The 24,997-nt window shown below is 43.9% G+C and overlaps 1 protein-coding gene across 4 annotated transcripts in view; it reads right to left on the reverse strand.

Annotated features, from left to right (window-relative positions):
• Nucleotides 1-24,997, reverse strand: part of LOC134957934 (complement factor H-like) — a 498,750-nt gene that overhangs the window by 155,001 nt on the left and 318,752 nt on the right. For all 4 annotated transcript variants that reach the window (XM_063940184.1, XM_063940186.1, XM_063940185.1 and 1 more), the window contains exon 9: nucleotides 24,633-24,809. In XM_063940184.1, the coding sequence (XP_063796254.1) occupies nucleotides 24,633-24,809 (177 nt within the window). The remainder of the gene's footprint in view (nucleotides 1-24,632; nucleotides 24,810-24,997) is intronic.

A 24,997-nucleotide genomic window follows, 5' to 3' on the forward strand; every position in this document is an offset into this window, starting at 1 on the left:
GGCGCATTTATTGAGGACCGAAATCCAGCGCCTACAGAAATTAGCATTATGCCGCCCTATAGTGGACACTGGTGACTATATAGCTGATTGCGATCGGTTACTGTCTGATGGTGATACCTATAGTCTATTGGACTGTGACCCAACGGTTAAATATAAGGCTGAGTTAGATCAGATGCTCACAGATGCCAGGATGGGGGGCCTGATCACCAATGAAGTATATAACAAATTGGTGTGTCCACACCCACTGGTCCCCGTTTTCTATGCAATCCCCAAGATTCATAAGGATCCTCTACATCCCCCGGGCCGGCCGATCATTTCGGCCAGGGGATCTCGGGATCTCTCTGTGAATCTATCTCCATATATCTTGATTTTTTTCTTGCAGCCGTGCATCCAGGCCACTTTCACTCACCTAAAGGATTCCAGTACGCTGCTGAGAAAATTTGCACAGCTGGGGCCTATACAGGCAGACACGGTCCTAGCCATGCTTGATGTAACAAGTTTATACACTTGTATACCACACCGGGTGGGACTATTGGCTGTTAAACGCCTTATCACCCACAATCCATTATACAAGGGCCCCGATGTAGATTGGTTCATCAGTCTACTGGAATACACTTTAACCCATAATTACTTTCTTTTTAACGGCAAGTTTTTTAAACAGAACACCGGCTGTGCGATGGGGTCGGCGGTGGCCCCATCGCTGGCCAATGCCTATATGTGGGAGATGGAGCGCCAAGTGTTTTTTGAGGATGAAAATATAGCTGGACAGATTAAACTATATTTACGCTATATTGACGACCTGTTGTTGTTTTGGACGGGGGAGCTGGGCGCCTTGACTGAGGTGGTGGAAATTCATAACAACTCCACCAGCCCGGTTAAATTCACCCTCTCCACCCACATGTCAGAAATCTGTTTCTTGGACATTAAAATCATACTGCAAGAAGGGAGGTTGCACACAACAGTGTACAGTAAGCCCACTGACCGCAACACTCTCCTCAGACACGATAGTTTTCACCCCCCGGCTTTAATACAGGGACTACCGTATTCCCAGTTCCTCAGGGTGTGTAGAATCACCAGTGACCCTGATGAGCTGGAAGATCAACTAGAAGCCATGACCAATAAGTTTCTCCAAAGGGGCTATCCCCTTGGGCTACTGAAACAGGCACGAGCAAGGGCCAGATCTAGGAATAGACAGGAATTACTAGAAGAGAAAAAGCCCACAGCCCAGACAACTAAGATCACGTGGGTTAACCAATTTAATACATCTAGTAGTAGGACCTGTAAAAAGGTGAAACAAATGTGGCCAATGATAACTACTGACCCTAATCTTCAAGTGTTAAAAAACAGCGCTATCATGCCATGCTACACCCGTAGCGCAAACATTAAAGACCTTGTAGTCAAAAATGATGTGACAGGGTTCAAGTTTGTGCAGCCAATGACACATTTTTTGACACGTAAATCAGGCTGTCATAAATGTCTGGGCTGCACTACTTGCAGCTATATGCTGACAGGCGATGCTATTTCCCATCCCCATACAGGGAAGAAGATAGAGATCCGGAGACCATTAACAAGCAGCTCAGCATTCGTGATTTACGTGCTTATTTGCCTGTGTAGTTTATACTACGTGGGCAAAACGCAGTGTTTATTTAAGGAAAGGATGGCCCAACACAGGTCCGCCATCATGGCGGCACTGGTGTTGGGCAGCAGCGAGCAACCAGATGCACACCACTTCGCCCAAAAGCGACATAGTCTGGCATCTGTACGTTATAAAATAGTGGACCAGGTACCCGAGACATTGCGAGGTGGCAATAGAGCAAAAAAATTATTGCAGCTGTAAGCGAGGTGGATCCACACACTAGATACCATCTACCCGCGTGGCTTAAATGAGAATTTATGCTTAAGCTGTTTTCTATGAGCGTGGGTGTAACGCTCATCTGAATGTTTACTATATCAGTCAACTTGTGGTAGATGGGCACATTGGGGTAGGGAGATCCCGTTTGAATATCTACTACACTATGTATGGTTGCCTAGTATGTTGTTTAGGTATCTGCACCTAAAAGATAAAAAGATATAATGTATAAGATGATACTTATGGCTATAACACCGTAGTGTAAAGTTGTTGTGAATTATAGTCATTTCTGATCACCCATTTGGGTCAATTCATTAAGTAATGTTCTGATGCCACAGTACTGCGTATTCAATGCACTTTTCACTTTGTTTAGAATCACACACATGCCTACGGCTGTGTGTGTCTTAACCCCATGGGTACCTATATTGTTTTTAATATGTTGTTTTTATTTTGTCAACACTATTTTCCACAACAGTGGTCTTACTTCACATGTATATTACTGTTTGTTCAGCTTAAGCTTATCACGTCGTGGTAATGTTTACTTATCCCATGGTAACGTGTGTCATTCCCCTGTGTTTACAGCCGCAGCGGCCGCGACGCCCGGACACGGAGTTACGTCTCTTCCGGAGGGCGGGGTTTACCAATCCCGGAAGTGCGGGTGCCGTGGACCGGGACGCCGAGGGCCGCGGCGGGGGCTGGCGGTCCTGGGGAAGGTAAGCTATTTAATTGTTGTTTGTACCTCACGTTTGCACTTGTTTGCTGTATCCTGAAGAAGGGAGTTCGGCTACCGAAACGTTGACTCACATTAAACACGTTTCTACTTTTGCGAAAGTCTCCGAGTGCCGCCTTACATTGGTACTATATATATATATATATATATATATATATATATATTTGTGTGTGTTAGAGTGATGTATTGATTGGCTCAGAAAAGATTATGGGGCAGATGTATATTAACCTGGAGAAGGGATAAAGAAGTGATAAAGCAGTGATAAGTGCAAGATAATAACGCACTAGCCAATCATTACGGATTTGAAAAAAGACAGTTAAGGGCCCTATACACGGGAGAGATGTGTGCTGAGAGAACCGCTCAGCACACATCTCTCCCGCCGCTCAGCACACTGCGATATGTGATGAACAATGCGGGGGAGGATGGGGAGTCGCTCATTTCACCCAGCGGCTAATATGAGCGACGTGCTAGAATGGCCTGCATGCAGACTCAATCTAGCACCGGCGATAGCGATGTGTGGGGCCGCGCATCGCTATCGCTGAGGGGGCTACACACGAGTGATCTGTGCTTAAAATCTAAGCAATCTAGTCATACTGCTTAGATTTTAAGCATGGATCTCTCCGTGAGTACACCCCTTTAGAAGCTGACTGGCTGGTGCATTATCACCTTGCATTTATCACTGCTTTATCACTTCTTTATCCCTTCTCCAGGCTTAATACATCTGCCCCTATATGGGAAATGAAATAGTATAAGAGGTTCAAGCACTGGCACAATTCTGGCAATCCTGCCCATTTTTATAAAGCAGCAATAAGGTTGCTTTTGCCTCAGAATCACATGGATACCTACATCACACCGGCTATTATAGTTCTCCCCATGTGGTAGATTCACTAAGCAGTGGCATTTTAAAGCAGTAGAGCTGTGCATTTAATGTTATTACCCTTTGAATCCCATGGCCAGAACTAACAAAAGGCTTTGAAAAACTATTTTAGAAATAACTCTTTATATGCTTTTAATACAAAAATATCTGCCATAACATCACATGGGGGCATATCACCAGTTTGTCTGCAAAAATGTAATGAAATTGTCTATTCTGTACATAGCTTTACTTTTGTGAATTTTCATGTATTAAGAGATTTTCTTCATTAGTTTTAATCAAATTCAATTTTAATTTAGCTCTGGGTTTGAGAAAAAGTGAGTGTGATATGAGACTGTGGCTGCCTAGCAATGAACATCAAACTCTGATCTTTTTTTAAAAGATCAATAGATCAATTTTAATATCCAATACATTATGATTTTTGCATTGATTCTGGAGACATGATATATTAGTAGAATTGATGCTGCAGCAGCGATGCTTACCTGGTCCCCAGCTTTTCATTTGTTTTTTCCTTTTTTTAATGGTACATGTGCAATCCTTACCTAACCCCTAACAATACATGAAAGAAAATATCAATATTAGAGGAGATCAATATTATTTCCCAATCATCCTGTGCAGTATGTGAAGACAGGGCGATTCTGCATTGATCTGAAAGATCAATGCGAGACCATTGATTGGACGTCCTGATGGCTCCTTCTCTGGCATTCAGAGCCCGGCTCATGCATAAATGCGGCATCCCTGCAGTAAGCGTGACAGACAGGAGAGACAGACACTCACTGCAGGGACTGATTTTTTACATCAGTTCTACTCATACATTATGTCTCCAGACAGGTCTGTGTTTCCCATCCAGACTGTGATGGGCACCTCAGCTGCAGATTTGGGGCATTTGCACAGTATGATGATATCAGGTGCCAGGTTGGCATGCTATTACAGTCTAACATGGTAAATATCAAAGTGGGCAGAATAGTATGATATCCCACAATTCCAGATATTATTTCTTGTTAATATTTAATAACAAGAACCTCAATGACCTCAGAGCTGATTTGATACTACCTATTGCTAAATATCCTCTTTTTATTTCATGTCTACTTGAATCAAAACACATATACATGTTTCTGTCATGCTATTGACTAATGGAAGAAATGTATCTTACTATTCCAGTAAATGTTTTGAAACAGAATGTTACAGAATGTTACAGTTTGTTATTATTTAAATAATGTAAAATATTCCACTCTTGAGACATTATGGTTATACAGTAGTTGAAATATACAGAGGCTTAATAGACACATAATTTAAAGCTTTGCATCAAAGGCCTTTCATCCATTTATATAACTAGTTTTATTTTATGTAGTTTTATTTACATATTGAGAACAAATATATTTTTTATTGATGTCATTTCCAGTATTTAAGGAGAGCTTGCTGGTAGAACAGCATCTACAGATGGAGCCTCGCACATCTAGCCTTCTCTGGTGCACCTAGCTGTAAGGTTGATTAGCATAAGCCTTTCATCTATTGTTCTCAGCTGCAATACAATACAGAGAGAACAATACAGCAGGGGATTAAGTCATTACAGCAGGGGATTAAGTCTGACAGCACTGGCTCAATTAATTTAATTAAAGGGATAGATGAGCAGGGCTCCATCTGTGTACTGTACAATTTGCCAAAACACATCATGCCTGAAAGCTACTGTAGGACCAAAACTCCAAGCATGTACTGGAATGTACCATAATTATACATTACCATCAAGAGGGGGACACAATCACCCGGGACTGTGATTGTTTATCTGCCATGATTTTGCTTTCATCTTGCACAGGGCGAACTGGTTAGCATATTAGTGGTCAGAATGCCGGCAGTTGTTATACCAATGCCGGAATCCTAACATTGGTCAGAAGACCAGCACCATGATCCTGATATGGATCCCAATGCCGGCACCGGAATCCTGACTGCCAGCATCCTAATTGTAAGGATGCCGAGAGGGTTAGGTTCAGGCTGTGGGGGAGAAACAGGTTTAGGCCGTGGGTGGAGGGTTAGGCTGTGGGGTGGAGGGGTGGGAGGGAGGGTTAGGCTGCGATGAGTCAGAGTTAGGCTTATGCACCACTGGGGACGGTTAGTTAGTCTGCATAAAGGGGTTAAGGTCAGGCTGCGGGAAGGGATGGTTAGGGGGTAGGTGGTTAGGGTTATAGTACTTACCTAACAGGTGACGGGATCCTGCGTGTCAGGATGCCACTGTCTGTATTCTGACCACCGGCACCCCGATACCATCTTAGCACAGGTTCTCAAACTTGGGGTCCATTTACTAAGCCTTGGAGAGAGGAAAAGTGGATAGAAATAAAGTACCAAACATCCAGCTAGGGTAATTTTTAAAACACAACTTGTTATATGTCAGTTAGGAGCTGATTGGCTGAGACTTTATCTCTATTCACTTTATCTCTCTCCAAGATTTAGCAAATATATTCCTTGGTTCTCAGGATCTCTCACATTTAATGTTTTCCAGGTCACATATAGATTTTAAATGTGACAGTTGTGATACACAGTGCACCTGACGGGTTGCATAGAAAACGTGAACTGTGTGGGGTCTGAAGGACTGAGTTTGAGAACCACTGCAGGTAAAGGTGCAGCCCACTGGGGGTTGTGGCTGGAATAAAGTCTGAGAGGATCAGACAGATAAGATCTATTGTAGGGGATCCGGTCTGAAGATCGACAGTGTCTAGGTCGACAATGTTTAGGTCGACCACTATAGGTCGACAGTCACTAGGTCGACATGGATGGAAGGTCGACATGTGCTAGGTCGACAGGTCTAAAGGTCGACATGAGTTTAAAAAAAAAAATTTGGGGGGGATTTTTTCATACTTAACGATCCACGTGGACTACGATTGGAACGGTAAAGTGTGCCGAGCAAAGTGGTAGCGGAGCGAAGGCACCATGCGAGGGGACGCGGTGCACTAATTTGGGATCCCGGTCACTTTACGAAGAAAACGACACCAACATTTTTTACATCCTTATGTCGACCTTTAGACCTGTCGACCTAGCACATGTCGACATAGAAACCCTGTCGACCTTCCATCCATGTCGACCTAGTGACTGTCGACCTATAGTGGTCTACCTAAACATTGTCGACCTAGACACTGTCGATAAAACGAACCACACCCCTATTGTAGGACTTTCTCGTAGGACAGATGAATATGGAGATCCGAGGAACGGGGAGAAATTGGAACAATGGGAGTTATTTGGGTCGCATCACTAATCAATGTGACCGCAATAACCCCGGTGGTGGCACTGTGCATGTGCTTGTCCCATCCTGCGCATGCATGTGCAGTTAATTATTATTATTATTATCCTTTATTTATATGGCGCCACAAGGGTTCCGCAGCGCCCAATTACACATAATCAAAACCGGAAAACTGACTTACAGTTGAAGACAATATAGAACAAGTACAGGGTAACTAAGCATAACTACACTAGTAAACGACATAGAGATAAGTTCCAAGGTGGCCAAAAAAACTGCGGGATTTGGGCAGTTGAGGATTATTAAAGTAAGAAAAGGATAAAAACATGAGGGAAGAGGTGAGAGCTTACATTCTAATTCTTAATGTGACTGGGTCTGATTTACAGGCAGAGGCGTTCGTGGGGCGGGTGGTGGGTCAGCAACCAAGCATTTTTGGGGTGGCATCGAGGAAATTGGGGCATGTCTGCTGTGTTTTTGGGGCAGCTGCGTGTCGTCACATGCAGTCGCTCCTATTGAAAAATGGCATCGAGTCTCCTGCTGTCACAGCCAGGCAGGAGCAATCTACAGTTTCTGCAATCACACTCTAATTGCGGTGCAATCACAATTACAGTGTAATCGCAGAGGGAGGGCGGCTGTTAGCATGCTGGGTGGCCTTGCCCTGCAATGGGCGGCCCCCAGCATGTGATTGAAAGGATTGCAGATTATGCTAAAAAGCAGAATCTGAAGAAAGGCTAAAGAGAAGACAAGATAACCCTGGTAGGGAGCACTCTTATCTGAGGTAACAAAAAATTATTACTGAAACAATCTTAAAATTACAGATTTTATTAAATATGCCTTAAAATTGAAGTCTACCTAGCCCGTGTGAATTCACAAATAGATAAGTGATCATATGCGAGAATATGTTGAAAAATAGGTTTAATCTTGTCTGAATGACCTCAGTCAGAATAATTATGTATATTTAAATCCGTCTACGCGGTAAATTCCTTAACACTGATGTGTGGCTAAATAAAGATATATTAAAAATTGAATGGTGTGACCGTCATCTTGTAAATTATATGACCCATGTACAAGTTCTCAGGGCAATAAGTTTGAATCATAGGTCACTAATTATTTTTGATTGAGTCACATATACAGCGGTATGAGGCCCAAATGCCAAAGGAAAGTGTCTGTGGAGCCGTTTTTTAAGAATATAGTGGACACGGACATAACATCAGCCAGCCGTAAATAGTGCCACGTGTGTGAAAAAATTGTTAATTTGTGTTAAATCACACGCATATACAAAATAGGGAGGTATGAGGCACCAGTACTTGGAGATAACTATCTAAATAAACAATTGCTCTATGTCAGACAGTCATGTGATGGTCACATAAAAGGAATCAGTTTACCTTTAATGTGAGTTACAGTCGCTGCTATGTAGAGGTGTGAGGTACATGTGCCACAATTATCAGCAGTTGTCAACCATTCCACATGCTGAGTTCATTGATACCACCTGTATGGAAGCAATTCAATTATGTTGGATCACACACAAACATATATATATATATATATATATATAGAGAGAGATAAGGAGGTATGAGGCACCAGTGCCTTAAGTCAAACACCTATGTGAAAAAAGAGGGGTATGAGGCACCAGTGCTTGATGACAACTATCTAGATAAACAATTGCTCAATATCAAACAGTCCTATAGTGATCGCACCAAAGCAATTATGCCTCAATTATCAGCAGCTGTTGACCATTCCACATGCTCGGTTCATGAGTACCACCTGTATAGCAACAATTATATTGGATCACACACTATGATGCACCAGTACCTAATCCTCTCCTTAAAAAAAACCCACAGCGTACTCAATATCCAATGGTCATATAATAGTCATAATTATATAGCACACACAGAGACACAATTTTTTTTTAGTGTTAATTACAATCGTGCTTAACAGAGGTGTGAGGTACATATACTTTAATTTCTCAGCAGCTACCAAACAGTTACAGAGTACTGAATTCATAAATTCCAAGTATTGCCAATGGTTAAATAGGGTAAGTTCTCACGGAAGAAAAGCAATCATTTTGATATATATAGTGTCAGATACGCTCTCCCTTTCTGCTGTTTTTCTTGTCATACCAATAGAGTAGTGATTTGTTCTTAAAACAATAGAAGGGTTTATAGAGTGGCTATGGTACAGGTATGACCCCCCCCCCCTTCTGCTGCTCTTCCATCTTGCCAACCGGTATAGGACGAGGAATGAGAGAGGGTAGGTGCACCCAACTTAGCCAGAAGGAAGAAAGAGGAGGTATCAAGCAGAAAGACTATAGCAGGTACTCTCTGGTGCCTTGTGACAGGTAGTGCAGAGGGTTAAACCTGCATATAAGTCCCTAATGCGGTACACTCCTGAAGGATTAAATTTGAGAGAGATAAGGGAGAAGTGAACAATATTGGCTAATGCCAGTAATTTGACAATTTAAGTTATAATGTGTGTCACTCCAACTCTCTTTACCAAGTTTTCTTCCTACATGCACCCCAGCAAATGAGGCAAGAAAAATAAATAAAACCACTGTTAGAGCTCACTGAGTGTCATAATCGGCTGTTCCCCCCTATGCATTTCCAGCTACTGCCAGCAACATAATAGCAGATTGTAATTGATGTTGATCCTGTTTCAATTATAAATGATACAGTGTCAATGAATGCTGTTTTGAAATGGCTCACTGGGAATAACACAGTATCAATTTATCATAGATGATTTTTGTCCTCATTAACACTAACCCCAATGGCACGGGACAAGAGCAAATTATTTTCTACGTTATGGAAAGGAATATATGGAGCCGTTAATAGGTTCACTGACAGCCACATTGGACGTATAGTTACCACTCGTGGAGCTGATTGTAGAGAGAAGAGAGGGATGCCACCTTAGAGTCCTATATGCGGGCGTCCTTGGTCACGGGCAATCCTCACTGCTCATCAGCCGCACAAAGTCCCGTTTGTTTGAACCGCTCCGATCAGTGGTAATCAGCTGCTCTCCCTGCTCCCACTGTTAGGGCTAAAACACACTACACGGTTGTTGCCGGCCGGGAAAAAGCCGGACGGCTTTTTCCCGTGCCGGCATTGTAGTTAACAGTGTGAGGGCTAGGGTCCCTTCACACTGCACGGCCCCGGCCCGGCTGCCGGGTTGCAGCCGGGTCTCACCACTGGAGGGTCCGGCGGCCGGGCGGCCGCCGGGCCGTCCTTGGAGCCAGTAAACCATGTGTGTGAAGGGGAGCTTTCACACACAACGGTTTCTTCTGCAGCCGTGTCTGATGCTGCGCATGCGCACAGCATCACACACGGCTCAAAGCCGTCCTGTGTGATAGACACTGCCGGTTTCTCCCGGATGGCAAAAAGCCGGACAAAGTTTGTCCGGCTTTTTGCCATCCGGGAAAAACCGGAGTGTGTGTTTCAGCCCTTAGGGCTGTAACACACTGGCCGGTTTCTCCCGGATGGCAAAAAGCCGGACAAACTTTTTACCATCCGGGAGAAACCGGCAGAGTCTCGCACACAGGACGGCTTTGAGCCGTGTGTGATGCTGTGCGCATGTGCAGCATCAGACACGGCTTCAGAAAAAAACGCTGGGTGTGAAAGCTCCCCTTCACACACACGGTTCACTGGCTGCAAAGACGGCCCGGCGGCCGCCCGTGGTGAGACCCGGCTGCAACCCGGCAGCCGGGCGCCGTGCAGTGTGAAGGGACCCTAGCCCTCACACTGTTAACTACAATGCCGGCACGGGAAAAAGCCGTCCGGCTTTTTCACGGCCGGCAAAAGCCGGGTAGTGTGTTTTAGCCCTTACAGCGTTGTGCCGCTGATGGACCAGTGAGTCACGTGTGCGCACCACGTGACTCACACTCCTGCACTTGACGTACGTTTCGCACGTGTCAGATATCAAAATGATTGCTTTTCTTCCGTGAGAACTTACCCTAATTAACCATAGGCAATACTTGGAATTTATGAATTTAGTACTCTGTAACTGTTTGGTAGCCTCTGTTAAGCACGAATGTAATTAACACTAAAAAAAATTGTGTCTCTGTGTGTGCTATATAATTATGGCTATCATATGACCATTGGATATTGAGTATGCTGTGGGGTTTTTTAGGAGAGGATTAGGTACTGGTGCATCATAGTGTGTGATCCAATATAATTGTTGCTATACAGGTGGTACTTATGAACCTAGCATGTGGAATGGTCAACAGCTGCTGATAATTGAGGCATAATTGCTTTGGTGCGATCACTATAGGACTGTTTGATATTGAGCAATTGTTTATCTAGATAGTTGTCATCAAGTACTGGTGCCTCATACCCCTCTTTTTTACATTTGTGTGTGACTTAAGGCACTGGTGCCTCATACCTCATTATCTCATATATATATATACAGTACATGTGTGTGATCCAACATAATTGAATTGCTTCCATACAGGTGGTATCTATGAACTCAGCATGTGGAATGGTTGACAACTGCTGATAATTGTGGCACATGTACCTCACACCTCTACATAGCAGCGACTGTAACTCACATTAAAGGTAAACTGATTCCTTTTATGTGACCATCACATGACTGTCTGACATAGAGCAATTGTTTATTTAGATAGTTATCTCCAAGTACTGGTGCCTCATACCTCCCTATTTTGTATATGCGTGTGATTTAACACAAACTAACCATTTTTTCACACAGGTGGCACTATTATACGGCTGGCTGATGTTATGTCCGTGTCCACTATATTCTTAAAAAACAGCTCTGTCACGATCCGGGTATCTGGACGTCATTACTTGCCTTTCAGATGTCTCCTGAGGCTGGCTCAGCGTTCCAAGGCCGGATCCCATCTGTCTCTACATGCTGCATATCCCTCCTGTCACGCTAAGACGCTGTCACAGTGCCGCCATGTTTGAATCCAGTCCTCCATGGCTGATCCAGTTTCCAGCTTCCAGCTATTGCATCTGCTTCCAGCAGTATCCACTACCACCGGTAATCATCCTTCAACTCCTCTATTTCCACGCTCCCTAGCATCTCACTATATTCACTCCATGTTTCATCACCTGGCTGGTCCCATCAAGCATTCATTCAGTGACTTTATCATCTGGCTGATCCCATTCCACATCCACTCCGTGTCTTACCACCTGGCTGGTTCTATCCAGCAAACACAGCAGCTGATTCAAGTTACCAACTTCATCTGTTCTATCTACTGGCATGTTCCTCGGATATCTTCACTACTACAGCCAGGCCTGGTAAGGTTATTCCATCTAAGGACTTTAACAGCTGTTCTTAACCTACCAGTGTCCTGTGAAACCATTTCATGGTCAGAGTGCTCCAGGAATTTATTATTTATCATTGCCATTATTAACCTTGAATGCTGTCTGTTTACACGGAGTCTGTTAATAAACTTTTATTTTGACTTTTACCTGGTTGTCATGGTCATACCTTCGGGTTTCATTTAAACACTTACATGTCCAGGGGTCTGATTAAACCTCCCCGGTTTAAGTTCCTCTCAGTCCCTACAACTGAGGCTTTCTCCTGTCAGCCAAAACCCTCAGTTGTGACAGGCTCCACAGACACTTTCCTTTGGCATTTGGGCCTCATACCGCTGTATATGTGACTCAATCAAAAATAATTAATTAGTGACCTATGATTCAAACTTATTGCCCTGAGAACTTGTACATAGGCTATATAATTTACAAGATGACGGTCACACCATTCAATTTTTAATATATCTTTATTTAGCCACACATCAGTGTTAAGGGATTTACCGCGTAGACGGATTTAAATATACATAATTATTCTGACTGAGGTCATTCAGACAAGATTATACCTATTTTTCAACATATTCTCGCATATGATCACTTATCTATTTGTGAATTCACACGGGCTATGTAGATTTAAATTTTAAGGCATATCAAATAAAATCTGTAATTTTAAGATTGTTTCAGTAATAATTTTTGTTACCTCAGATAAGAGTACTCCCTACCAGGGTTATCTTGTCTTCTCTTTAGCCTTTCTTGTGATACGTGTTTTCATACCATTGGGAGCACCACTGACCGTCAAATTGTTGTTACCAATAATACAACTTTGGTCATAGGTATACAGTTGACAAATTAAGGGAAATAATATCCCATGAGTGTCAGTTTAATTCTGAGGTAATTATATATCGTTAGTTAGTTCCTGTGCGGCCTTCCCCAACTACCCCTTTTGTTAAAAAGCAGAATCTGCAATTTTTACTGAATAGGGTCCTATAAATGGTATACACTGACAGGACAGTCCTAAGTGCCTCCAACGCCAGAACTAAGGTAACTGGAATATTACAAAGCACAAGGGAAGTTGAGTAACATTTCACAGAACTTGAATACTCTAGAACTGGACTGGATTCGGTAGTCTGGAACTTGATAGCCGAGAGATAAATCCCAGATATTGAGTATTCTGGAACCAGACTGGATCCAATAAATGGGACTCAGAGTCTTGTACTGCAATGCTAGAAAGGATAACTGGAACTGGAATGGAGTCGTATACTTGATCCGGAAGAGAGTCGGAGACTTGAACTTGAGAAGTAGTTGTAGACTTGAATCTATGTTGCAGTTGAAGACTTGATCTTGTATTATAGATAAAAACTTGAATCAGAATAGCGGAATTGTGATTGAACTAGCATAGTGGAACCGTAATTGAACTGGAAATGTGGAACCAAGAATGAATTGGAAAACAGAAACAGAGATTGAACAGGAATTCCTGAAACAGATCAGTGAACCGGTAGGATGAGGATGTAACTGTGTATTTGCTACAAATCTATAGGGAATCTGTAGGGAATATCTAGAAGTGCGTACTAGTCACAATGTTATAGGATACCTGCAGGAGAGACACAGCTATGCTGAAGATGACAACAAATCACTTGAAGTTTGAGAGTGCCCAGGAAGCCCCATTTTTACTCATGGCTGTTCAGGGATTGGATGAGAGTGTTATATGATCGTAGAGTGCCTTCTAGTAGGTGTTTGACTGATCACCTGATCTAGACTGTTATTGATTCTGGAGGGAATTTTGGCATGAAGTATACTGGAGAGAGATGAGCAATACATCTACATGACCTCTGCAGTTCAGATCCAACACTACCAGATAGACTGCAAACACTGCTGTAATCAGGAATCTGCAGACTTCACAGACAGATAAGAGTCTCAGGTGCATAATAAGCTTGGAAAGAAATTCAACAATTAGTAACACAGACACATGCTGCAGCTTGTATGCTGAACGGATCTCTCAGGCAAATCTGGATATCCAAGCCTGCAAGACAGATGCATTCCTCCCAAAATGGCCCTCTCCAGGAGGGACAGAATGCTCTGATCATGGACTTCCCTCTTAATGTATGATTGCCATCACCTGTGCTGAAACAACTTTATTATCCATTAACTTGTTCAAAACAGGTGATGGCAATCATAAATTAAGAGAAAAGTCCAGGAGCAGAGCATTCTGTCCCTCCTGGAGAGGGTCATGTTGGGAGGTATGCAGATGGAAGAGGTACTGTAAGTCACAAAGCAAACTAGTAGGATATGAGAGTAATAGTCAGGATTGTGACAGTACCCCACCACCACCACCATCAACCTTTTAGGAGTGGACTCAGGACACGTCCCTTGCCTAGTGAAACTACTAGTAATGGAAATATTCAACAAAAGTGACTTGAGAAAAATAATTTGTTGATGCCTCCTCTTTCTACTAAAACTTTCTGATTTACCCAAAGAGAGTGGAATTTCCTGTAAAGAGAAAACATTATCGAAGAACATGGGACCTTCCAGGAAGGGAGTAACATCATGAACTGGATCAGAGGCAGAGTCTGAGTCCAAGTCTAATGGAATTATGGAATCTTCTTTTTTGAGAGTTTAGTTACACAGATAATCCTTGAAGTAGCATGAAGCAGAATATCCAACAATTGTAATATTTAGAAGACTCACAGTTTGGAGAGGACAGAGAAATGCACTGACATTTTAAGTCCATTGGCTGGAAACGTTGTGTTAACCTGGGAACGGATGTTTGATGACCAGACTGATGCCTATAGGAGGAAACACTTGAATATTGCTTGAAAGGATAGAATGGTCTTTCTTTTGAAGTAGAATGTTGTAGTTTGCATGAAGAGCAAAAACTGGGATCATTCTTGGGACAGGTGTTCTTAGAAGAGTATGGTTTTGGACTAAATTATTTAATTACAGCGCTACTTAAAGTCCATAAATCCTGGAGCACAAGATCATTTGATTAGAGGGTTAGCCCACTCCAAAGCTGTTCCTCTAAAAGGCATAAACACATATTGTGTAATGTTTGAAAGAGTAAATCCACATGAAGGGTCTGACTCCATCAGGGTGAGGTATTGATCAACCAATGTGGAGTATTGCATTAAATCTCCATCAAAGTAGAGAGATGATGAAACATCAGAGGAGTTCAAGCTTGAAGCTTGCCATACACACTCAAAAGCTTAAATGGAATTAGCTTGAAGAATGTCAGACTGGTGAGAGTAGGTCATCTCTGAAATTAGCTGGCTGGAATCCCCAACTGGGACTGACAGACCTCATGGAGTCTCCTTTTGGAACAGGAAGCCTGAAGTCTCCACCTGGCTTGAGACACTGGAAACTTCCTCTGAAGATGCAGCACTTGCATTATCTACTGAAGCTAAGGACTGGTGACTTTGCTGAGTAAGTTAAATTGAAACCCCTTTCAGGAATGATAAGCTGAAGTCCATTACTGGAACAGACAGATGGGAGCCCATCATGTGGATTCACAGATGGAATTGGGATAGATTTGGGGACACCTGAGGGAATCAAATCTGGATTGAAATTGGACATAGTCAATCCAACTGAGACAGGAGCAGACTTTCAGTAGCACTGTAATTAAATAATTTAATCCAAAATCATACTCTTCTAAGAACACCTGTCCAGGAGATCAGACTCCTCATCAGAGGCTGCAATGTCAAATGACTCTCCATGGACTGCGGAATCAGACACCCCTTCTGGAGTGACAAGATGGATTCTTTTACTGAGATGAACGTGCGGTCATCCTTTATCCAGGCAAATGGATAGAATTGTATTAAGTCCAGAGATACTTGAATTGGTTGAATCTGAAGGAGACTTAATTGAGAATTCAGATGCCCTTTTTGGACCTGGGCCCTGCTGGCTTTTAACATGGTAATGCTCTCAGAATGTGGAGGGCAAGAGTCCAAGTCTGCCTCTGTGGTACTGAATACCCCTTGGGAGGTTGACAGATCAGACACTTCCTCTGGGATTGATGGCTCAGGTGCTGAAGATTCAGATTCCTTTGCTGGGTTTGAAGAACTGGACACCTCTTCCAGGGTTACAGAAGCAGAAGTCCCTTTTGGAGCTAAAATATAGGATGCCTCCTCTGGGACTAGCAATATTAGATGCTTCTCTTGAGGCTATGGGATCAGAAACTCCACCTGGGCCTGGCGAGTCAGACAGCTCTCTGATTTTGAGAGGTTTAAGTTCTCTTTTTGGTTACCCCGCTTGGGAAAGGGATTTTTGGTCAAAGGTCACCAATCATAGATCTGAGTCTCTGTTTGGCTCGTCTTTTTGACACTCTGAGCTATAATACTAGGAACAGAAACTATAATGGACACACTGGATGAGTTGGAAGCAGGAAGCCTTTGACTCTGAGACTTGCAATCATTTTTGACCTTGTGAAGATTACACTCCTTAATAAAGTGATCAAAAGCTCTGCAATAAAATCAGACGGTCGCTGATATTCGGCTTTGGAAAACTTGGGCCAAGTATAGCTATGGTGGATGACCCCTTTCTAATGCGTTTACTGTGACTTTGGTTTTGAAGGAGCTTGGACAAATAGTTTCTACTGTCACAGGATTTGTAGGAGCAGGCTTAATCATGCCAGAAGTACTATTAGATAATAATGGAATTATGCAGGTCAACAGGTTCTGTAGTATACTAACTTTTGGTGTAGAATACTTAGTTGATCAGAGTCAACTGGTTTAACACTGGGAAGACCTCTGAAAGAGGAATTCTACCATTCAGGAAATGTGAGTTTAGCACTTTAATAAAAAAAAATGTCTCAGCAGGAGAATGCTATAGATGAGAAATAGCATGCTTAGAGACAGTGAATGTAGACTGAGAAGCCAGAGTTCCACTTGCTAAATGTTCCGATATGGGGTACTGATATAGGAGGAGTGAATGTCATAGTGTTCAGCAAAGCACTCTAAAGATGGGAGACACTCCAAACCCCTGAGGTAGTAAGGTTGTTCTGGAGAATAGAAAGTTCACGTAGACCTTGAACCAATTGCTGCTGGACTGCCTCCAGCAGATGAGATGCTATGGATTGCAGAAAGTCTGTATTTATTCCTGCACTGCCTGCCGGATCTATTGGGCCAGTGCTTACTGTCACATATGTGTTTGTCCATGGAACCCAACAAGCAGTTGTAGCTGGAATGAAGTCTGAGAGGATCGGACAAAAACTGGAAGATATATTGTAGGACTTTTATCGTAGGACAGATAAATGTGGAGGTCAAAGGAATAAGGAGAAATTGGAACTGTGAATGGTGTACACAAACGGGACAGTCTTGAGTGCCTTAAACACTGGAACTGAAGTAATTGGATTATTACAAGGCACCATGGAAGCTAAGTAATATTTCATAGAATGTGAATACTCTAGAACCAGACTGGATTTGGTAGTCTGGAACTTGATACCAAGTGATAAATCCCAAAATTTTTGTATCCTGGAACCGGACTGGATCCAGTAAACAGAAATCAGAGTCTTGAACTGCGATGCTAGAAAGGATAATTGGAACCGTAATGTAGTAATGTAGTTATGTAGTTGGAGTCAGAGACTTGAACTTGAGAGGATGTTTTAGACTTGAGTCTGTGTTGCAGTTCAAGACTTGGGGGGTCATTCAGACCTGATATCACGCTGCCTTTTTTTGCAGCCGTGCGATCGGGTATGAACAGCGCATGCGTGCAGTCCGCAATGCGCAGGCGCGTCACAGGTCCAGCGACGGAGGTTGCCGGACAGCGACAGGTTCTGCGAAAAAAGTGATCTCAGCAGCAATCGCAAGAAGATTGACAGGAAGAAGGCATTCGTGGGCGGCAACTCATTGTTTCCAGGGAGTGTCCGAGAAAACGCAGGTGTGCCCAGCCGTTCGGGAGGTGGATTTCTGATGTCAGCAACAGCCCGGATCGTCGCAGCGGCTGAGTAAGTCCTGGGCTGTGCAGAAGCTGCACAAACTTTTGTTTGTGCAACTCTCTGCACAGCAATTCGCACCCCATGCACAGCGATTACTCCCTCCCCCTGTAGGAGGCGATTACCTGGTTGCAACAGTGCAAAAAACAGCCTGCGTGCAACCAGGTCTGAATTAGGCCCATGATCTTGTATTGCAGTTGAAGACTTCAGGCAAATTTGAACCACTACGATGTGTTATTTGTATAATGGGTACCACTGCAGTGTATCTTGTGGATAATGGGTAGCACTATGTTGTGGCATGTGTCTAAAGCGGAACCGGGATTGAACCAGAATTCAGGAACCGGGATTGAACCAGAATTCTGGAACCGGGATTGAACCAGAATAGTGAACCAGGTATACTGAGGATGTACTGTAACTGCATATTAGCGGCAAAGCTGTAGAGTATCTGTAGGGAATCTCCGGAATTGTGTATGAGTAGCAATGCTATAGGATACCCGCAGCAGATATCTGACACACCGCTAGGCTGAAGACAACAAACACTGCACTGCGAGTTGTGAGTGTCCAAAAAACTCCTTTTACACCCCTGGCTGTCCAGGGATTGGATGGAAGTGTCATGTGATAGCAGACTAGCTACTGGTTGGTGTTTGGCCAATCACCTTATCTAGACTGTCATGGCTGTGCTGTGCCCATCACTATTTCTGGATGGAACTCTGGCATGAAGCATACTGCAGAGAGAATAGTAATAATTCCACATGATCTCTGCAGTTCAGATCCAGCACTATCAGCTAGACTGCAAACACTGCTGCAATCAGGAATCTGCAGACTTCATAGGCAGAGAAACTCTCAGGTGCATAATCGGCTTGGAAAGAGATTGTGAATATTAATTTGATTGTTCGAGACACCATCATTGAGTCAAACGCCACACTAACACACAATCCTATATGTACCTAATGTATAGCATTTATGAAATATATAATATGGTCATACCCAGTCACCCTTCTCCTAAAAATTTCTCAACATTTCTGCACCACTCAACAATCCTGGCAGTCAAAACAAGAGTTATTATTATCAGATTAGTGGAACAGGACAATTTGTAGCTATGGATATTGGATGCCCTAGTTTATAACTTCTGTTAGAGGTGGACAGGCACAGATCATACCCAAATGCCAATGTTGTCAGATGCAGGAGTGACCTTAGAACCACGGCATATAATGGGTGCAGTGTGTGCAATGCACATGTGCCCCTGAGTCCAGGGGGCCCCACACTGCCAACACCCAAAACTGAGGACACCTCCCGCACTGCCAGAACTCCTGTACTGAGGACACCTCCCGCACTCCCGCTTTTGCAGAAACTGCCGGCACCCCTGCAGTGAGGACTCTGCCAGCACTCCTGCACTGAGGACTCTGCCAGCACTCCTGCACTGAGGACGCTGTCAGTATTGCTTCACTGCTGACACTGCCAGCACCCCTGCACTAGGGACACTGCCAGCACTCCTGCACTGAGGATACCTCTTGCAGCACTGCCGGCACTCCTGTACTGAGTACACTTCCGGCACTCCTACACTGCTGACGCTACCGATATCCCTGCACTGAGGACACCTACAGCACTCCTGCATTGGCGACACTGCTGGCATCCCTGTACTGAGGACTCTGCCAGCACTCCTGCACTAAGGACATCTCCCGCACTGCCAACACCACTGTACTGAGGACACTTCTGGCACTCCAACACTGCCTGCACTCCTGCACTGAGAACACATCCAGCACTCCTACATTGCCAACGCTGATGGCACCCCTGTACTGAGGACACCGCTGGCACCCCTGAACTGCCCACACTGCCGGCACCACCAAACTCAGGACACCGCTGGCACCCCTGCACTGCCGACACTGCTGGTACCACACTGAATACACTGCTGACAACCCTGCACTGAGGACCTTCTGTCACATTAAGTGCACTATTGGTGTATCTAACCTGCACTGTATCCCATACTGTATCTTACCCACACTGTATCTGACCCACATTGTATTTGACCTACACTGTATCTCGCACTGTATCTGACCTGCACTGCATCCATCCCGCATTGTATTTGACCATCACTGTATCCAGCCCACACTGTATTTGACCTGCGCTGTATCCAACCCACACTTTATCCAACCCACACTGTGTCGAGTCCGACCTACGCTGTATCTAACCCACACTGTATTTGATCCGCACTGTAACCTACACTTTATTTGGCCCACGCTGTATCTGTACACGCTGTACAACTCAGTGTATGCGTCCCGTACTGTATCTGACCTGCACTGTATCCGACGCGCACTGTATCTGACCTTGCACTGTAACCAACCCTCACTGTTGCGACATGCACTTTATCCAATCTGTGATGTAGCTTACACTGTATCCAACACACACTGTATCCAACCCAGACTCTGACCTGCACTGTATCTGACCCGAACTATATCCCACAATGTATCTGACCTTACGCTGTAGCCAACGCGCACTATATCCAACCCGCACTCTGACCTGGCTGCACTGTATCCAACCCACACTGTATTCGACCTGTGTGCGGGTTGTATATAGTGCAAATCGCAATGAGTTCCACCTACACTGTATCCGACCTGCTTTGTATCCAGCTGCACTGTATCTGACCCACTCTGTAACCTGCATTGTATCCAACCTGCTTTGTATCAAACCTGCACTGTAACCTGCACTGTGTCTGACCCGCACTGTATCCAACCAGCTCTGTAACCTGGTCAATATTTAACTGTGTGTCCCAAAGTATTCGGCACTGTACTACGCAGGTACGGAATGCTGTTTTTGTGATTGGGGAAAATTTGGAGAGCTGCTCCACAAAATGGCTGATTAATCGGGGCTTACATGGGCATAGAGTGCCAGTCATCAGTGAACAAGGGCCCCCAGGAGGGAGGTACAGACTGGGCACTGAGAATATACATGTGCTGGGGGCATGTGCACTTGTGTAGGGGTCATCAATGTCTGCTGTTGCTATTTTACACATGATTTCATTTTTTTTTCTTTGCTGTTTGGTAACTACTTTAGAGCAATGATATTGTACACACGATTCTCAGGAAATTTCTGTGTTGGATTGTTTTCTATTGATGGTACTTGTGAGTTGGTTTGATTGGTTATTGCTAATACAGTACTAATTTGTAAAGCATTTTTAAACAGAAATAACTGCTGTGTGTTTGTGCCGCTGTTCTGTTGCTTAGTTTAGCCAGCCAGGCTTTGGCCTCTGTTGGTAAACAATAACCCTCATTCCGAGTTGATCGCTTGCTAGCTACTTTTAGCAGCCATGCTAACGCAGAGTTGCCGCCCACGGGGGAGTGTATTTTCGCTTTGCAAGTGTGCGATCGAATGTGCAGCTGAGCGGTACAAAAACATTTTGTGCAAAACACGACCAGCCCTGTAGTTACTTATCCTGTGCGATGATCCTAGCGACGGAGGTCCCATAATTGACGTCAGATACCCGCCCTGCAAATGCTTGGACACGCCTGCGCTTTTCCTTCCACTTCCAGAAAACAGTCAGTTGACACCCATAAATGGACTCTTACTGTCAATCTCCTTCCGATCGGCTCTGCGAATGGAATCGTCGGTAGAAGCATTGCACAGCAACGATGCTCTTTGTATCCGTACGACGCGCGTGCATACGCATGCGCAGTTTTGCCATTTTTTTAAACGATCGCTACGCAGCGAACAACGGCAGCTAGCAATTAACTTGGAATGAGTGCCAATATCGTGAGGTGTGAGGTGGTCAAAATTTACTGGAAATGAGTGGAAATGAATGTTATTGAGGTTAATATTACTGTAGGAACAAAAATATCCCCACATTCTGTTATTTTAGCTGTTTTGATTATTTTTTTCAAAAAAAATCCAGATCCAAATCTAAAACCAAAACCCAAAAGGGTGGCTTTGGCAAAACCAATCCAGATCCAAAACATGAAAGGAGATCCAGATCGAAAACCAAAAGACAAAACCCGAAAAGTGTCCGGAGCACATCTCTAGAGTAAACCTAACTTCCCCACCACCAAATATAATTACACATAACTCTTTCTATACTGAGTTGCTAATGTAAGTGATTTTGGAAAAAAACAAAAACAAAAGAAAGTGTGAATAAAATGCATTATAATGTCAGCAATTATTATTATTATTATCCGTAATTTATATGGCACCACAAGGGTTCTGCAGCACCTAACAAGGTCAATAAACAAATGAAAATGAGAAAAACAGTGATGTAGAGTACAAGATAATGGGCCTAATTCAGACGTGATCGTAGATATGCTGAATTTAGCACATCTACGATCAGATACACAGACATGCGGGTGGATGCCCAGCACAGGGCTAGTCTGCCCTGCATGCCAGGCCTGATTCCCCCACACAAGTACAAAAGCATTGCACAGCGACGATGCTTTTGTACTTGAAGAGTAGCTCCCTGGCAGCGCAGCTCCTGCACGCTGGCAGGGAGCTACCCATCGCTGTGCTGGTCGTAGCAGCTGCATGTGATGTCACGCAGCCAGCCCGGCCCAACCCCCGCACGGTCCGGGCACGCCTGCTTTGCCCGGACTGTGCCTCCTAAATGGTGACCAAACACAGCCTGCCTGCCCCCTCCCACCCAGCGACCACCTCTGCCTTTCAATCAGCAGAGGCGATCGCAGGGTTGAGACAGCCGTTGGCTGTCTGGCATGCGCTGGCGCACTGCGGCGCATGCGCAGTTCAGACCTGATCGGTTGCTGGGCGAAAACACATAGCACCGATCAGGTCTGAATTAGGCCCAATGTAGGGCAAGTACATGGTATATAAACTATTAGCAGACATGTCACTGTAATAAGAATCAGGGTTGCCGAAACCAAGAGCTAGGTGCCGATGCAAGGTGCCGAAGATTGTCTAAGTAAGAGAAGGAAATGCACATGAGGGCAAAGGGCCCTGCTCGTGAGAGTTTACATTATAAAGGAGAGAGGCAGACAGACAATGGTGACACAGGGTTAGGAGGAGAGACAGCTGGGTTTGATGGAGAAGTGGGTCTTGAGAGCCCAAAAACTAGGTCTCATACGTATAGTAAATAACCTTGATTTTTGATTATTCCTTTCTCTCCCTTTTTTTTTAAACTAATGAAAATCATAACCTGCATGTCATTCTTATAAAATGTTTTATTAATTATGCTTTGAAAACTTTTTTCAGATCACACACAACTCAATCTAGCACATTCTCTGATTCATATTAAAATTGTGTGCTCATGCTACTTGTTTAGTTGAAATATTAATAATTGTGTATGCAGGAAGAAGCTAAGGACTACCCTGTGTCCTAACACTGAATGTCTTCTTGCTGGTAGAAGTAACCGTGTCTGAGTAACCGCACGCACTGATGTAACCATAAATCACTGACGGCAAGTTTCAGATTGGCGTATCTGGAGATTCAACCAGCCAGTCATGACAAATTTTATATTCATGTTTTGCATCCATGATCAAGGACTTTGGGCCTAAATCAGACCTGATCGCAGCAGCAAAATTATTCTCTAATGGGCAAAACCAGATGCATTGCAAGAGGGGAGGCAGATATACAGTAACGTGCAGCGAGAGTTAGATGTGGGTGGGTTATTTTGTTTCTGTGCAGAGTAAATACTGGCTGCTTTATTTTTACACTGCAATTTAGATTTCGATTTGAACACACCCCAACCAAATCTCTGCACATGTTATATCTGCCCCCCTGCAGTGCACGTGGTTATGCCCATTATAGAAACATTTTGCTGCTGCAATCAGGTCTGAATTAGGCCCTTAGCATCCTTGTAGGTAATCTTTCAGGAACGTAAAGAGCTGACAAGTATTATTATTATTATTATTATTATTATTACTACTTATGTACATAGCATCTAATCAAATAATGCATCAACAGGTTCAGAGTTGCATTGGAATTTTTAGGAAAGTTTTAAAAATAAAATAAGTGATTATCAGGAGGATAATATCCTCTGGAGTTTTACGATAGAACAAGATCACTTATGAGAATGTATCGTAATTACAAAATCCCCTTGTCTTCTCCTAATTATGTCGATACATAGTGGCGGAACTACCACCAGGGCAAGCGGTGCCTTGCACTGGGGCCTGCCACTGTCAAGGGGCCCAAAGCCAGCGCGGCATGTAATGAGTCAAACTGATTCATTACATGCCGCTGTGTGCTGCGGGCCACCGCCGCTGAGGAGTAGAGCACAGGGACGCAGCGGCCACGGGGGGTAAGAAGGAGGAGGGAGGGAGACTCGGGAGCCGCAGCGGCGCAATGTAATTGGCGGAGGCGTTGCTGCAACTGTCCCTCTCCTTCCACATAGGCTGGCCACCGCTCTGAATGCTGGGATGCGCTTCCCTCATCACAGCGGCGGCGGCCAGCGTAATGTGAATAATGGAGACTACTGTGCACCGTTATATGAATTGGTATTATTTTGTGGCCACACCCCTTCTCCATGAAGCCACGCCCCTTTATTTTTTAATATAATTTTTTTTGCATGTGCACCATCTCTGTTTTACATAGATGGGGCGCATAGATGCCATTTCTTGCACACAGTGCTAAAATGTCTCGTTATGGCACTGTTCTAGGTATCCATTTCCCTGCCCTGAGCAGGTCCCCCTCACCAGATCCTCTCCAGGGGTGAGGGGGTGGATTTGGATGGGACAGGGGGCAAAGTATTTTGTTGCACCTGGGCCCACCGCTCGCTAGTTTCGCCACTGTAGATACAATATATCATCTGCCTGCCGTTTTCCATACTGTCACTTACCTGGAGCTTTACATCTTGGATATGTTATTTTTCCCTTGACACATGTGGCTTGTAGGTCTGTTGCTGGCACCATTCCTACATTACATTTAAATTCAATACGGACTCCTTGTTCAACTACAGGGCTTTCGGAATTGATATTATTTATTTTCATTGTTGCTTGTTCCAATTCACAAAAACCTGCAAAATTAAATATTTTGTGTAGTTAAGCAGGATCATTTAATGCAGGAATTTACAGTACATGAAAACTATGTAAAATAAGTTAATGACTTCTAAACAGTAACACATTATATTTTTCTTGTGTGTGAAATGCTTCAGAGATGTATAACATGACTAAGGACTTCGGCCCTGATTTAGCAGTACACGCT

This window comes from Pseudophryne corroboree, chromosome 9 (genome assembly GCF_028390025.1).
Source record: "Pseudophryne corroboree isolate aPseCor3 chromosome 9, aPseCor3.hap2, whole genome shotgun sequence".
NCBI classification, from domain to species: Eukaryota; Metazoa; Chordata; class Amphibia; order Anura; family Myobatrachidae; genus Pseudophryne; species Pseudophryne corroboree.